This window comes from Cydia amplana, chromosome 3 (genome assembly GCF_948474715.1).
Source record: "Cydia amplana chromosome 3, ilCydAmpl1.1, whole genome shotgun sequence".
Classification (NCBI taxonomy): Eukaryota; Metazoa; Arthropoda; class Insecta; order Lepidoptera; family Tortricidae; genus Cydia; species Cydia amplana.
Window position 1 is genome coordinate 4,860,595 of NC_086071.1, and position 17,963 is coordinate 4,878,557.

General features: G+C 38.6%; 1 protein-coding gene across 1 annotated transcript in view; it reads left to right on the forward strand.

Annotated features, from left to right (window-relative positions):
* LOC134662650 (uncharacterized) overlaps positions 1-17,963 on the forward strand; it is a 54,367-nt gene that overhangs the window by 28,058 nt on the left and 8,346 nt on the right. Inside the window, exon 5 of the mRNA XM_063518923.1 lies at positions 11,064-11,204. Coding sequence (XP_063374993.1) covers positions 11,064-11,204 — 141 coding nt within the window. The remainder of the gene's footprint in view (positions 1-11,063; positions 11,205-17,963) is intronic.

The following is a 17,963-nucleotide window of genomic DNA, read 5'->3' on the forward strand; positions in this document are numbered from 1 at the left end:
GGATAGCATTGATGATTTAATTTCGCTCCCGAAAAACCGATGTCTGTTTATTTATCAAAGTCTACCGAGAGTACCGAGCCAGTTTAAAAGTGTTGTTAGACTTGTTAGTAATTTAGGCCATATATCTGAATTCAGCATGCGACCAGATGGCATGCCGACCACGCCTCCTATCTCAATTGAATGTTAAAACGAGTATTGTACAAAATAAATGTTTGCAAGCGATTACCTTCTATCTCTGTTATTTAATGCTCACAACCAAATAATCACCTTGTGACATAGATTATACAGTCAGTTTTAGCTTGAGCTTGCGTTGACATTGAACGGATACTAGTCATGTGGGCCATTCTACTTTTCGTTGCACATATTTTTTTTTCGTAAATTGCATATTTTTCAATACTTGGCCATTACTTTAATTTTCTGTTTTGTGATGAAGAAAGAGGCTTAATTAGGCTATCAATCCCGATAGCTTTGTTCCATAAATAACTGCCATTATTCTTAATCACAGTAACTCAGTCGTCCTTGATTGTCTCCCGATTTGTATGAAAAATAATTTACCACTGCGTTATAATTTTTTTACATTAATCAATATTAATATATATATGAATTTCTATTATTTGGGTCAGGTACATTTTGAGAATACAATTTTTAAACACGAATTCAATATCAATCATACTTTTTTCTGGTAATAGATTAATGGTCATGAAAAAGTAGAATGACCCGTGTAATTAATGTTTTTTAATGTCCGTAATTGAGGATTGTTTTATTAGTCAGATAATCCCAGGAACTTAAGTGATATTCACAATTATTGCAAGAACTAGAATGACAGTTATGTAAAAATGTAAATAAACATCGTGAACATTATCGTAAATATTTAACAGAAAAAATAACATAAAAATAAGCTTCGCTCACATACGCAGCTCTGTATCCATACTCGTAATGCGGAAGGTATGTATACACAGTTTATATTAAAAAAAAGGGATGATTTGCTCTTGGCCGGGTTTTGTGCAATGAATAGGTAGCTTCGTAGTTTTCGTAAGTACAGATATTTCAGCGCGAGCTAACAGCAAACTGTGTGCACTAGCTAACGATCGGTTTATGCTAAATAAACTGCGCTTATTGTATACCTCTTGGAGGATACAACTAAACGGAGTAGCCATTGACAGGCTTTCCCCTCTGTCGAAAATAGGCGGCCAACGGTCATACACAATGTATGGACTGACGTTTATCTGACATGGCTATTTTTACGTTACGCATACATTTGACGTTCCCCTCCCCCGCAAAAATCGGCAGACTGTTTTGTACAGAAAATTACAGACATGGCGTCTCCGTTTGATTATATCCTCCAAGGTATACCTACTCGTAAACGTATTTACATGTCTATACCTATGTACTTACATGTTTGCATTTACCTAACCGACACCGGTATATATATATACCTATACATAGGTATTTAGTTTTGTCATATATGCTACGTAATACGCATGAATTGTATTATAGGTGATCAAATGTCCTGGGTTCTGAGCAATGATACAATTGTACAATTCTAAATTATACGCAATATTTAGGTATTTTAGGTAAGTTGCTTGGTAGTTAGGTAATGCGCAGTAAATATTCTTACAGGGACATTTTAGAAGGATAAATCATACGGTTGGACAATGTGTTAATAGTATTTTATACCGTAACTAATTAAGTAATTATTTTATTAAATGCTTGATTTATTAATGATGGGTTATATTGACATTTTCTATTCCTATTTACAAATTGTTAGGATAATTATCATTATTCATTACATATATATGGGTACGACGAAATATTTTTTTATTCATTTGTTTGTTTGTTTTGTTTATTTCTTGCAGACTGTACTTTTTTACAATGCAATTTTTTATACATATGTATATTATAATATTTTATACAAAGAAAATGGGTCGTGCTTTCAAAAATCGAGACATTTAAAATCACAAATAGGGTATTTGACTGTATTTTAAATAAATGATTTCACACTGTGCATGAAATAAAGCACCAGATAATTATTAGAAAAACATAGATAGCAGTTATTTTTTACACAAGTTCTATTTAATAGATCGGATAGTAATATAAAAAGTAGGTTTTATCTAGGTATTTTTATTGGTATTGATCACCAACAAATTTTTTTTTAGTATCTTGCCGTTCAGCGCGGCAACGCCGCCAGCCTTCTGGGCACCCTACCGGTCGGCACAGACTTGGGGCCAATTTTTTATTTGTAGGTTTTTACTTTTTAGGTAGTTTTAGTTTAGTATATAGTTAGTTATTAGTTTATTTTATTTTTGTTAGTTGTAATTAATTACTTTTATTTGTAGAATAATTATTTGATAAATAAAGTTTACCCACGGTCAGGTGAAAGTATCTACTGAGATAGAAATTCACACTGGGTTGGTTTGTTTTTTTTTTTCAACTTTTTTTTCAATAAAAAAAAATCATAGTTGTTAGCACTGGTGACAACTTGGTGGTAATATGTGGAAAAAACCCTTCGTAAACCTTATATAAGGCCACAAATGGTCAATGAGTGTTGCTGTTATTATAGTGCTTTACCTACCTATCTGTTATATCTTTATTGCCACGAATAAAATATTTCTATTCTATTCTATCTGTTTATCAGCGAGCGAGCAAAGAGCGCATGCTAATTATATGACTTCACGTAATGAGGAAACCTATGGCACTAATATAAACTATAATTAAGTCTAGTTATCGACTTCCATAATAGCTGCTTGATGATACACATGCTGTATACCTATTTTATAAATCACGGAGATAGGAATTACTGATAATCGTTAACGAAACAAGTTATCTATGCAAACAGAAAAATATTTATAAGTTTCATGTGTTAATCTGTGTATTTGTCTCTGCCATTGGTTACAGATTATACAAAAGTTTCGTAGTCATAATATTTACTAATATGTATTACTGTATGGGACCAATACGTCACACGACCACCTTGCACGGTAGGTAACTATTAGTATAGGTATAGGTAGGTATGTGATGCGGAGGGATGAATATGTCAAGAAAGGAGGATTACCTATTTTATATAAAAACCAAAACCAAAAAAACCAAAACCAAAGGCTAACCAAATCGGGCGAGTTTCCTATTATTATAAATGTTAACGATTTGGGTTACCGACTTACCCATTTTAGGAAGTTCGTCTACTCCTATTTTTTATTAGTTTGTTTGAACGGTAAATTAGTCTGTCTAGTCACGGTGAAAACTTTCAGTACCTATCTAGTTAAAATAAATATCAGCTATTTTCTAGCTCAGCTCAGTTTATGTAGGAATCTGGGTCATCTGCTCACCTGTGCAATTTCCACGGGCTTAATCGATTCGAAATTTGATACCCTACTATCCCCGCTCATTAGTGCTCATATATTATTATTTTATTTATTTAAAATTTCAATCAGTCTGGGTTCTACCTAAGTTATTTATTTATTTTAAACAAAAAACAAATAAGAAGAACAAATAAAGAACAACCCAGACTATGGGTTAACTAACCAGTTAGCTTAAAACCGTAAAGTATTGAGAATTTTTAGTGATATTCTGCTCGCACAGCGGAGCGAGGGGCGTGCTGATCCGCATTCAATGTGAACACCTCGTAACTTGATCAAGTGAAAACTTCGACAAAATAAACTCAAATAAATGACAAGATAAACGAAGTTTTTCTCCGGCTACGATCTCTTCATCCTCGATCGCCGCGTTTTACTCCCACTCGGAAACTATCGCGTTAATTTTAGATTTCATAGAGCGCTTCAGGCGTCGCGCTTTAACGTATTTATAAGGGAATACGGCGACCGACATCCCAGATTCAATTAAGCTCTAATCGGGGTCAGGGGGTGCATGAACTGCGCCTGCAGCTTCGTTCAACGCCCTATTTACGAGTACCTGTCTACCTGTACGGTCGCCACGGTTACTAAACGTTTTATCGCAGAGCATTCCCAGATTCGACGTAGGTATACCCTCCATACCATATGTACCCACTTGTGTCGCAAAGATTACTAAAACTTGGGTACTGTATAACGAGTTAGTATACTACCAACACTAACATTTCATTATTGTGTTTGAATCACGATTGTTAATTAAATCTGCGCGGTTCGTCTCAATTTAATCACATTGAAATTATATTTGTAGTTAGCCTTTCGTTTGTTTTCGTGAGAACATCGGCGTCACTGGCATCGATGTACTATTTATTCACAAATAGTTTTTAACTACCTCGTTTCTAATACCTATAGTTCTTTCTTCTTTTAGGTTCGTAGCAGGAATGCGTAAATCTGTTCCGCGAGTAGTACGATACTGGTTGCTTGTAGTGGAGAGGTTGATAAAAATAAGATCATCGCTGGCCAATGCCAGCAACAGCACTATACCGAGATGTGTTTTTATTCCAGATTACTAATGCTATTCGCTTGTTGAACAGTATTGAGCGCGTTGAATCACGCATGACGACGAGACTATTAGCGTCCATGACGGGTCGTCTAGACCCTCGTATCAGCGTGGATATATGGAGCCCGCTGTCGGAAATGCGCGCCTTGACCTAGTCCTCAGATAATGACCCCGGTGACCTTAGATTCCATTGAAACGGAGATAAAACTTATGATGACATGGTAATTTGAAAAAGTAGACATGTTGTACCTAATCGTAAGAGGACTGTTCTGTCGTTCTGTCGTGTTACGTCATTAATTTTGAGAAATGGACCGAAGTGTGCGTGACATTGTCAATGATAAACGCTAGTAAACAAGTATTAAAGGCAGACGTTCTTGATCATAAAGGTTCCGCTAGAGCTGTTATTAATTACCTACTTACTTTTATTTTGAATTATGATCGTCCGAAACTAATGTAAGTAATTAATAGGTTCGGTATCGAGTATATTAGACGTTAGACGTATATGAGAATTGACATAGATTGGAGGCATACATTTATTTACGTGAAAACCATTAACTGTTAGTTAGTACATAGTATGTTTATAATAAATATCTTCTCAATATACCACGTATCATATGTATAAATATTCTATGTACGATGGTACACAGTAACGGTCGCGGCATTGTACAAGTATTTTACCTATGCTACAGCTACAGCTTAGTCCACTCTGATGTAATATTTAAAATATTTTAAGTAGGTACAAAAAAGTCTATGATACCATCTCGCAGAAGAGTTTAATCTTATCATTCTAATTAATTCAGTTACCGCTAGATCGCAAGTCTATCTCGCTCATAGATGTCATGGCACGCTAGCTGCACAGGCGCAGGCGGTTTAAATAAAATAAAGAGCCTCAAATGCCTCGAATCTGGCAATAAAAGCTTACTAATGTGTACGGAGTTTCCAAGAACAATAGCCATGTATGACCAATTTTGTTTATATTGCTGTTAACCCTTAAATTGGCATTGTGCATCACCGTGTACGTTAGTTAATAAAAAATCCTGTCATAAATATATCGAATTTTCTAAGCTTTTATTATCAGAAACTACTTAATAATGATGTTATGAATAGTACTAAAATATGTGATATGACAAAATTTTTAAATTAACGTCACTATCAAAGAATCTGATCAAAGCGGCGACGCTCGCCAGTACCTCTTATAAGTTTTATTAAATTTTAACAACTTTTCTGTATGCAAGTTATGATTATTATGTTTTGTGTTTTATAAGAAAATAGTAAACTATATGAATAATTGGTCATTTTGTGTGCATAAGGCATAATAATAAAGATAACCACTGGTAAATAGGAATGTACACCACAGTTACCGTTGGCAAGTTTGTAAAGATGTACTTACATTCAACCACGGTAACCACCGTGTACGTTGCCAACTACACGGTAAATAAACATAGGTAACCACGGTGTACATTACCAACTTATCTGTACTTAACTTTTGTTTTGAAACTAACGATTTTGCGTGTCCTTGTTTATTTAAAATATTTTTAAGCAGTATGCTTTCCTTTCTTTGTCTGTAGTACTTAACACTGTGTAGATCCATAAGATTTTGGCTTTAATTCCCGTAAAAAATGTATGTTCTGATGATGAATCTGACGGAATCCGATGAGGAGCCTACACGCAATACACAATTCTATTCTGATGATAGCGGGTCTCTATTGTTTCCCAAAAAAAATTAAGTCATAATGTATTGTTTGTCCGCATTTTCGTTAGTCATAATTTGTTTGGTTCAGACACGCGTTACTTTTCAGGATTGCTATAAAACAAACCTAATATAACCTATCTAAAGGATAACCTTACGAAAGTCCTGAAAAATTAACGATTTAAGTTTTATGACTAAGTAATGAAAATATGACAAACAATACACTATAACTTAAAACTTTATGTGAAACAAAAGGACCCCCGATAAATAATTTAATCAAGCACGAATTAATTCTGAAAGCACGTTGATTGTCTTTCGACCATATTAGAGGAAGTTCTACATTCTCCATCTACAGTTATTTATGATGCCTTGCCCACATTAAGCCCTGTACAATCCGTAGCCATGCCATCTACCAACACTTGAACACTCATCGCCATTAACTACTAGGGTAACAAGAGCTTCATATAAACACGTGAAATGTACCAGCCTGAAAAAGAAAAACAGAATTAGATACAGCTTTAGTTTACCTACTTTTAGAACTTCCGGTTTGAGCTATTCAAAGGACATTGTAAAGCGACGAAGATTGGTAACCGATGAAATGAAAGTTGAGAAACTGTGCCATAACAAAAAAAATACAAAAGGTTGTGAAATAGAGTCCTACAGACAGTCTTTGGTTTAACAACTTGGGGCATTTTCCTGAGAGTGGACCGAAAAATGTATGCTGCAGATACTGCAAGGAGGGAAAGACGAAATTTTATTGCATCAAATGCAATATGCTCCATTGTTTCATCGTCGGAGAAACAAAAAAACTAAATTGCTTTTGAGAGTTCCACACTAAATTATATTTTTTCATAATAATTTACGTTAATGTTTATATAATATTTTACTGGCTTCTTGGCAGCGGTAACCAGCGTGTACATACAAGAATGTTACTTTCCTTGTTATAAAGTTGGCAACGTGCATAGTGATGTACATAGATTTTCTGAAAAACTAACAATACTGGATTTTTTTAAACATTTTTCTGTAGACCCCCAGACGGTATTAAATAAAGGTATGATACTATATTACTTGTTTTTACAAATTTTTACTCTTGCCAATTTAAGGGTTAATACGTCAGAGTTGGCACATCGGATGGTTCCGGGCTTGGCCGGCTGCCCGCGGCTTCCGACCCGATAACCGGACGATATGATGACTCATAATCCTAGTACATAATACTAGAGAAGTCTACTGACTTAACATACGAGTACATTCATGAATGACGCACCGCGTTTGCAATACAATGATGCAACTGAACATTAATAGAACGTTTTGGTAAACACTAACGTTCAACAATTTGATGACAATAAAGATGGATGGTCTATTTGGTTCTAGGTAACTATTGGTAGGTTTCGAAAATCGGTACATTAACATGAAACCACTAAAGACTTTAAAAGTAAAGATAGGCCCGTTCATATAACGCCGAACGAACCTCATGCACACCAATGAAATGTGCACAAACGCCATTTGCGCACCAATTTTCTGGCCCACTTCGTAGTGCCCGTAAGACCCGTCTTTACGAAGTAATAATTATATATAATATAAATCAATGGAAACCACCCCTTTAAGGTAAAGCTATAAGGTGTTGCAAATCATGAGAGCGCCAACGCTGTAATGTAAACAGTTTGATAACAATCACCCTTCGACATATGCAATTATGCATCTTACAATATAGATATTAAACGGTTGACCTTCAATAAGCGGTGACCCGGCTTCGATTAATTAAGCAATTAACGCTCGATGTGGCCGCCATGGGAATTGAGGACTAATTAAATTGAATGAGGGCTTCGATATTGTTATTGTGTAACTGGCCAGCGGGTCCAACTGTGTTTGTTAAGGGGAATCGTGGACCGGAAAATATTAAATTTGTATTTATTGTATGTATTTCAAATAAAATAATTTCATAAATGTACACAATAAAAACACCAGAAAATTATTAGAAATTATTACAGAGTTATTTTCTGACACAATTTCTATTTTATAAATCGGATAGAACTATAAAGATTTCGTAACTAGATCGTGACATGGCTTTTTCTGTTCATATAAATAGAGTCTGTGCGGAAAGAGAAGAGTCGTGAAATGTATGGGGCCCAATACATTCCACGACTCTTCTCTTTCCGCATAGACTCTAGTAACTTTTTGACAGTTCGAAAAAAGATACTGATTTGACTGACTAGTCAAATACTCTACGTATATTATAAAGGACCTTAAGAGCTACCGATTTGAACTATTGGTTTTCGATGAACATACACGGGGTTCAGGGTTGGCCTAGCCAAAATGACAATCGTTTCGAACCACCATAAGCAATAAGATGTAAGTTAACAATTAACTAAGTAATTAGCTAAGTCTTATGACGCTGCATTGTATGTTGGATGACAGTGTATGCGTCAACTGGGGTGTCCTGTCCTGACGTCCTCGGGCGTAGGATACAGTTTCACTCGGTCACGGTGGCGCGGTCTCCACTCCCTCTCAATTCTTCACTACATCTACATAAGATTCAATTTCATCTACTTAACATCAAACGTTGTTCATACATACCAAGCTACAGTTTCGTTACATTAGCGAAACAGTGTACGGAATCTTTTTTGAGCGATCGGTGAACATAGGTACATACATAAAAAAAATGATTCCGACGAATTGAAATTTCCTCTGTTTTTTGAAGTCTGTAAAAAGCGGGCGGGTGTGAAGGCCTCGGGAGCATAGGGGGCAAGGCTTCCCTTCTATTACTCGACCTACTATATCTAAGTACGATTAGGTTCTAGCAACTCATGGAAATTTCAGTTACTGTCGGCCGCCATTCAATTGGCAAACAATGCTCATTGTTATCTTTTTTATCGAAGCATGAAGTCAAGATAAAATTTTCTTTTTAGATGTCGTTGAAGGTCGCAGAGATTCGCATTGTAGGTACTCTTATTGGGTTCATTATTGTGTTTATATGTATAATTTCGAATTGATGAATTAATTCGAAATTTAGTGTATATCCAAGGAAGAGATCCGTGAGGTAATAAGGTAAATGTCGATATGTGGTATGCAAACCGCTAATCGAAATTCTGCACTGCATAACACTTGCGTCAGCACACTACTTTGGCAAAAGGTCAAGAGAAATATTGTGCATAGTAGCCGCAAACAATAGGTATACCTATGTTATACTTGATTACATGTGCCAATCCAATATGTCATGAGAAAAATTCAGTAATCTGTTTATACCTACTAATCTAATACTAGATAATACAAAAAAGAGGATTTGTATACAAACCCTCAACAAATACATAATGCAAATGAAAAATCATATCTCTTTAAGACATAACTAGTTAAACAACATGCGGTTTTGGCCTTATCGCTACGGATTGTAGGTACTCTTTTTGTTACTTTTCACGTAACGATTCGATTTTGTATTCGGTTACTCCGATAGGTAGTTATTCGCGTCGGGATGTATTTTTTAATTAATTACATTATACGCGATATAATCCGTGTCCATTGTTTGATTATATTTTGATGAAAAATGAGATGTAGATAAGTACTTAGTTTAAGTGCCGGGGAAGTACATAGGATAGTTTTTATCACGGAAACCAATTAATTATATGCTGAATTTAGGTCAGAAGCAGGAGCTAGTCATGTCATAAACGCAATAAGATATATAAGTACAACACACTAGCTTTAACCTAATTCATTTTTCAGGCTTACGCCGACTACGATAGTTTGCGATGTTTAACTCAGGTACAGTCAGCAGCAAAAGTTGCTAAGCCGGCGAGGTGTTCAAAATTACCTTGACACGCTCTTATTCTCTTAACAATAAAGTCGCGTCAAGATCATTTTGAACACCTGGCCCACTTAGCAACTTCTGCTGCTGACTGTAGGTACATGTTAGTTGTTAGTTTTCTCTGGTGATTAGGTATATAACTCTTCAGGGTGTAATTATTCGTTTCTACGAAGTTTATAAATTGAATTGGAAAACTAGGCCAAGACTGTGGTCTTTTTTCCCACAGTTCACCAAGTGCGTTGTATCATGCAAACAAGTATAAAGGTGATTCACGATTACGCCTACTTGTTACTAGTACATAGCTCACTGTTCTATGGATGTTTTTAACACTTTAGTGCCCAGTGTTATCATATAATGTAGAAAAAAAAACGTATAGGTATCGTCGGTATAAAAGGGTATTATTCAACCCTAAGCCATACATTGCGAGGTGAATTTATAGATCACACTGAGCAACTTGTACTAGGGGACAGATTCCAAATTCTACAAAAAATATTGCAGCTTCATACATTTTGACTGATCAGATGTTGGAAAAGCCAATATTTATTCGATTTCGAAGAGTTCCATAATAAATATAGGTTTGTCTTCACCATGCAAAATTTGGCTTAGGGTTGAAAACCTGTATACATGAATGAGTTCGGAAGGGTTAATACCGCCAAGGTGTGTTGTAAAGGTTGACGAACGCTTGATAATGCTTATGCTGGTCATTCTTCATTCTGTCCCTTTGATTGACGGATAGCCCCGCTATAATAGACAGGAATAGGTTTATAAACGAGTACATTTATATCCTTGAGCGATTAGTCATCACTCATCACTACCCTATGACATAAAAGAACTACATACATATCTCTAATTATTACCTACAGCACGATGTGGAATCCCCGACCAGGTAGATATAGTTTGACAATATATTTTGAGATTTTCTTTTGTATAACTTTGCTGGTCACATTTTTATAGACGTGGCAGTAGATCTCGATGGGGCGTTTCCTTCATTCTTTTCCGTTTTGATGGAGTTTCCTTTCTCCTTATCTAATATAAGTAGGCACAGGACTTTTATAAAATAACCGGAAATAGATACTATCAAAATCTACATTCAAATTAACAATAGTGTGGTTGAATAATGGCCCACCCGCGTTTCGCGACCGTTTCTCTTAATATTATGTTGGTCTTTGTGCGCAGGTATTCAGCGACATGGTGGTGCGTGACGGCGAGATGGTGTGCGTGGAACTTGTAGCGCGGGGACGCGGCGCGGACGCGCTGGCGGTCCTGTTCCTCGGCTCCATCCGCTACGACGCACTGTCCAGGGTCTACGACTCCCGGGTGAGTGCTACAAACGGTGTGTGGAGCTGGTGGCGCGGGAACGCGGCGCAGACGCGCTGGCGGTCCTATTCCTCGGCTCCATCCGCTACGACGCACTGTCCAGGGTCTACGACTCCCGGGTGAGTGCTACAAACGGTGTGTGGAGCTGGTGGCGCGGGGACGCGGCGCAGACGCACTGGCGGTCCTATTCCTCGGCTCCATCCGCTACGACGCACTGTCCAGGGTCTACGACTCCCGGGTGAGTGCTACAGACGGTGTGTGGAGCTGGTGGCGCGGGGACGCGGCGCAGACGCGCTGGTGGTCCTATTCCTCGGCTCCATCCGCTACGACGCACTGTCCAGGGTCTACGACTCCCGGGTGAGTGCTACAGACGGTGTGTGGAGCTGGTGGCGCGGGGACGCGGCGCAGACGCGCTGGCGGTCCTATTCCTCGGCTCCATCCGCTACGACGCACTGTCCAGGGTCTACGACTCCCGGGTGAGAGCTACAGACGGTATGTGGAGCTGGTGGCGCGGGGACGCGGCGCGGGGACGCGGCGCGGACGCGCTGGCGGTCCTATTCCTCGGCTCCATCCGCTACGACGCACTGTCCAGGGTCTACGGCTCCCGGGTGAGAGCTACAGACGGTGTGTGGAGCTGGTGGCGCGGGGACGCGGCGCGGACGCGCTGGCGGTCCTATTCCTCGGCTCCATCCGCTACGACGCACTGTCCAGGGTCTACGACTCCCGGGTGAGTGCTACAGACGGTGTGTGGAGCTGGTGGCGCGGGGACGCGGCGCGGACGCGCTGGCGGTCCTATTCCTCGGCTCCATTCGCTACGACGCACTGTCCAGGGTCTACGACTCCCGGGTGAGTGCTACAGACGGTGTGTGGAGCTGGTGGCGCGGGGGCGCGGCGCGGACGCGCTGGCGGTCCTATTCCTCGGCTCCATCCGCTACGACGCACTGTCCAGGGTCTACGACTCCCGGGTGCGAGCTACAGACGGTGTGTGGAGCTGTTGGCACGGGAACACGGCGCGGACGCGCTGGCGGTGCTGTTCCTCGGCTCTATCCGCGCAGACCAGGGTCTACGACTTCCAGGTGAGTGCTATAGACGTGTTTGTGGTGCGTTAATTTTGTGACGTTTCAATATCTCACCGGAATAATGCAGGAGGTAATCTTTACATCCGCATTCGTATTTAATATACTGCTAAGTATCGTGTCGTATCGACATATAAGGCCTGTGTATAAGTGATCATATGCTCTGTCTGATAACACGATTTGTCTGACTTGGCTGTCACTTGCGACAGTATCTAATCGACAGTATATATATTTGAATACCAGCCAGGGCAAATATATGTTTTTACTGTTTTAAGCATAGTTGTAGGCATTAGTGTTAACTGTGGTGTCAAAGTTAGTTTGCCTTAGGCTTTCTGTCGTTACAAAATTACTAATAGCCAAAGTTATTAATCAGATTATTAAATTATTATCATTAACAGCTGTTGTACCAAATCCAACAAGATTAATCGTGTCACTCGTTTCAGTAATGTTATTCGAAGCTCAGACAAGCAGCAATTTATTAAGGCATTTAATTAGGTACTCAATTTGTCTTGTCTGTGCTGTGACAGACTACTTAGCCGTTTGAATTTGTATTAACCAAGTACCGAGGTAATGCTATCAGCGGTTTACTAATATGTGGCCGAAAATTGTATGGCAAATTATCACTTCCCAAACTATTTTTCCCATAGTATCATTTGGTAAAACTATCAGATGGCAAACCAATGTTTCGCATATATAACATGTCGCAAATGATTATTTACAATATTATTGTGTAGCAAAATATTTGGTTGGTCATGTTTCAAAATGTCTTTTATTGTTATGTTAAATGTATTGATAGGCATAAATTATTTTTCGCCTAATATTGTGATGCATACTACTAAAATACCCTAATAATGTAGTACTCATGCTACAAATTACAGTAGCATTTTATTTCGTTATGTAGGTAGTTTTTCAAGATGTGCAGTTCAATGATGGAGGTAGTAATTTTGTTTACTACATTCCATAACCATTTCAATCAGTCAGTTGATGTGTGTTAATGTGATACGCAACGAAATTAAGCCTTCTGTGCTCCGCATCTGCTCCGGCGCTACGGGCAAAGCAGCCCCTTCGCCCTTGCGTAATTTGCGTATTTTGCTTCCCCTCCGCGCCTCCGGCTTTTTATATACACTCTAGGGGTAGGACAGACAAGACCACGTGGATAGTGGGGTGCTCCGATTCGGATTTTGGTTAGTTAGACTTAAAAAAGTGCGTTTAAGTCTTATTTTGAAATGCCGAATATCATTATTCCGAGTTTACAAAAGATCGAATGAATTTTGGTAAAATGAACATCTGCTACATATAATTGTGCTCAAATAAAACGTATGCGAAGTTTCAATTTGGGCAAACGTTATTTAACAATAAATAGTTAGGTATAATAAAACATTTGCTTAGTGACTATTTTTCTAAATAAATCGTGGTAAAACGAACATCTGCTAAATAAAATTGTGATCAAATAAAAATTATGCTAAATAATAATACGCTAAACATTGGTTTGCCAACTAAAAGTACTGCAATAAGTTGGTTGGGAAGTGAAATTAGGCGAAAAATATTTCGGCGAGATGGCAGTACACCGCTATCAGCGATAAATAAAGCCTAGTCATTTTATGGTTCCTCAAAAATCTATTATATACCATTTAGTTGCAGACATAGTTGACTGCGCAAATAAACTTCGACGCGGAAGGGGGGTGAGGGGGGGGGGGGGGGGTGTTGGGCTCCATCTGTGCAGCCTGTACATTACATGCAGGAAACACGATATCCCGCCCTGCTCCAGCTTTAAGCTCAGAAACATCGATACATGCACTAACTCGTTTTAAACTTGATAACTTGCCAACCACACTTGGGGCACAACATCAGATGTGCCGAAAACATTGAGGAAACCTATTTTACCGAGCATGAGGTGAAACTAGTCCGATTTTTACCCTAGTACCATCGCCCACACTGTTAACTGTACATCGGTGGACCTTATGCATCGTGTAAATGTCCTCCGATGTACAGAGGGCTTATTTTGAAATTGTTTCAAGATTAGTAGATCAGATCTTTAAAAAAAATTCGCTCGATCTAATACAGTTTCGGAAGTAATTACAACAGCAACTAATGATTAGAACCAACCTTCACAGTAAAGTAATGCCAAATGAGGATAAACTCGCCAGTTCTTGAATTAGTCATATGACCATGCAAATTTGGTGACGGCATTTAGGAAAACATTTGCAAGTCCGCACTGTTTACAAATTTTACAATAGGCTATAATTTACCAAACTAGTCAAAATAACTATACTCTTTATGATTTATCGATTGAAAATAGTAAAAAAATAAAAGCACAATTTTTCGCTCTATTGTTTACCTTTAAACCTTATGCCTTATTTAGGTATTTGCCCAGGTCGATTTGTGTAATATTTCTAAATTAAACCTAACAAGAGTAGAACGTTCATGTAATAAAATCATGAACAGAACGTGGCAACATCGCGTGAGTAGTCAGGGTTCTGTCGCCGCGCCGCCATAACTGTGTGCTTCCATGAACCTAGCCTAATCTCATTAATGGTCGTTGTACACTCATTCTGTACAGTGCACCATTCTTTCTTACGTAACTCGAATCAAGTGTACGGCAATATAGAACCTAATTTATGTCGCACAGTCAAGAGTAAAAACAGGGGTGCATATAATATACTTAAAAATATGTCCCATAGTTCTTAACTCGTTGACATAAGAGCTATGAGATATATTTTTGAGATGTGTGCACCCATATTTTTACACTTGACTGTACAGAAGCACAATGGGTACTCAATAAAATTGTGAAGTGAGAATATATGATTTGGTCTACTCCAAAACATTGCAAGTTCATGTGGACCTTGGAATTATGCTCTGCAGATGACCCTAGTGGCCAAATAACAACCTGGTGATAAGGTTGTTGACCGATGTGGAAGTAAATCATCATAAAATGGTCTATCGTTAGCCTGTAGAAATTTATATAAATGTAACTAAAACAGCATTATTTTAAAAGTACTTACCTACTTGATCTGTTGCGGTAAATAGTTTTACATGATTTATTGCGTATTATCAAAAAGGTAAAGGAATATTGATGTGGAAACTAAATTTTATTAATCTAACATCTGTGTTGATAACATGAGTAATATGATAATATCTATATGAGACTATCGTACGTAAACATTTGGGGCATGTTCGATTACGGCCCCGTAATATGATGGACGTTGTTGACATACAAAACATTACATTAAACTGTTTGCTTATTCATGTTGTGTTAATAAACGAGTTGTTTGCTTACTTTAATAGCACATACAAATCCTAATATTAATTGTTAGAACTTAGGTTAATAAAAAAAATCAAAAGCAACGAAAAATATCACATAGGCCTCTCAATGTTGGACTAATCCTTGATCAGTCGCAAGTCCTTGATCAGAATCAAAATGCGTTGATCGTTTATAATTTGCTCGTTGTATGAGAAAAACATCATCGTAATCAGCCAGTGAAGGGTAAAAGAGTCTTTCGCATTTTAAAACAACTTGCTGAAATGGTTTTAAAATGGCAGGGTAACATCAATTGTATGGGTGCGGTTTTTTGGCTGATGGTTCAACACTCTTTTTGGCTGATGGTTCAACAGACTGTATTGAGTTGGTGTTAGTACGGTTGCACCAGCAATTCTGATCTCCAAGTACGAGTATTTGTTCTTGAGATTGCGGTTACATTTATACTACTAGAAGCCGCTGCAACAAAGGGCTTTATGGATTAGGTAGTGCTTATATTCTGGGTCAGCCCAGGGCGTGCTCTATCTGTACCTCTCAACAAAATGTGTCGATGATTTCGCTCGTTCTTTAAGACAACAGGCAAGCTTGATAGGCGGCGTCTTGAGACGAGCACCCGCTCTTATTAGTGCCGCATTTTGAAATTGTGTTCACTATAAGGAATTTAATTAAAACAAAGATGTTATATCCGGGGACCGAGCTTTGCCGTGGCGCTGTTTTTTTTTTGTTTTCGGTGTAAAATATGGGAATAGAGAACCACGTATTTATTAAATTCATTAGTGATTAGACTGACTTACGAGGTGGCTCACGGAACCACTATAGTATAATTTGGGGCACATTTAGACGGTATTTGCGAGTGCAATGAGGTGCATCTACTCCGCCCCGACGACATATACCTAGGTACAGTCGCCATCAGATATATCGGAGCGGCCGAGGTGCTCAAAATATCTGAACACGCACTCTAGCGCCTTGACAATAGAGGCGTGTTCACCTTCATGTTCTGTGTTCATTTGTGAGCACCTTGGCCGCTCCGATATATTTGATGGCTGAAACCGAAGGCTTGGTTTTGCTCTAATTTCGGTCGAAACATGAAACCGAACCCAAAACTTCGGCCGGACACTACCGAAAATACAGTTTCGGCGTCGCTGAAAGGTTCGGCAGTGTTTTGGCCGAAACGGAACCATCGGAAACATCATTTTTATGTCGTAACCCAAATCAAAACTTCAGTCGGATACTAATGTATAACGCGAATAAGGTTAACACGTGACCGTCATCCAGCCCGAAGGAAGGGGGAAAGTAACGACGGAGTGGCTGACGTCATGTCGCCCACGCGACGCGACGCTTAGATAGGGGTTTAGGGAATAGGGCGACTTTCTACTCGTTTATCTTTATATGTTACATGTGTTTTTATCCCAGACACTAAATAGACAGTTCTATTGGCCAATTCACTTCGACTAGATGGGTTTTCACCATTACTATAACATTCTCGATGAATAAAAAGTATCTTGTAGTTACCCTAATCTAGGCTTATGATGGTCAAACAGGCGTTTTTGTTCCAATATCCCAAAATTTCCATTGAAATAAAATACAATATTATCCATCTCATTCTCACTGATAGTGTCTGGACTGGACCGCATAACTACCTCTGATCATTGACTTTATAAGTGGTCTGTATTATCTAATCAAAATATGTGACGTAATCAATTTGAAATAATTATCATGCTTATCAATAGTTATCAATGCTTTTGATAAACCTCCGATAATGTAGGTTCGTTGGGTGTATGTTGTACTAAGGCGGCAGCCTGGACGCACGCGCACGGCGGGGCGCGAGCGGCAAGTCCGCTGCCTAACGGCCTATACTTACAGGCTAATCAATTCATTTGGGCTGCGGTTTGAAACAGGAGTTACAAAAATAGGTTTTTGAGAGTCACAAAGTAAATTTTATATTTAAAAACGATGTCGCAGATAAAGTGAGGTTTACATTGATATGGCAGTTGCACTGTGAGATTTTCTTAGCGAGCCAAAAGAAATTTCACTGGAGCGACTGATACCATTAAAAAACTTGTCATCTAGCCTATTGTCAATTAACAGGGTGGACTATGGTAGCGGGTAGAACTAGGGCGGTCTACTTAGGGTTTCAACAACTCTGCCCACGCCGTCTATCGATGATTCAACTTCTGCCTACTGTTGCTGTGTAGTGTTACAGAATAAGTAATAATATTACTGACTGGCGGCTACATGCAGATTGCTAGAATCTCAGTTCGATTAACAACGTTTTCTTGAAATACGTTTCCATTGTTAACGCCAAGATATTTTCAACTAACTGTCCTTAGGAACTTATACACACATTGATGCGTAGGTATACATACAATAAAACTATTTCGTATGGGGTGTCCGCCCTGTGTTCTGTGGTGGTGAAGTAGTGGTACG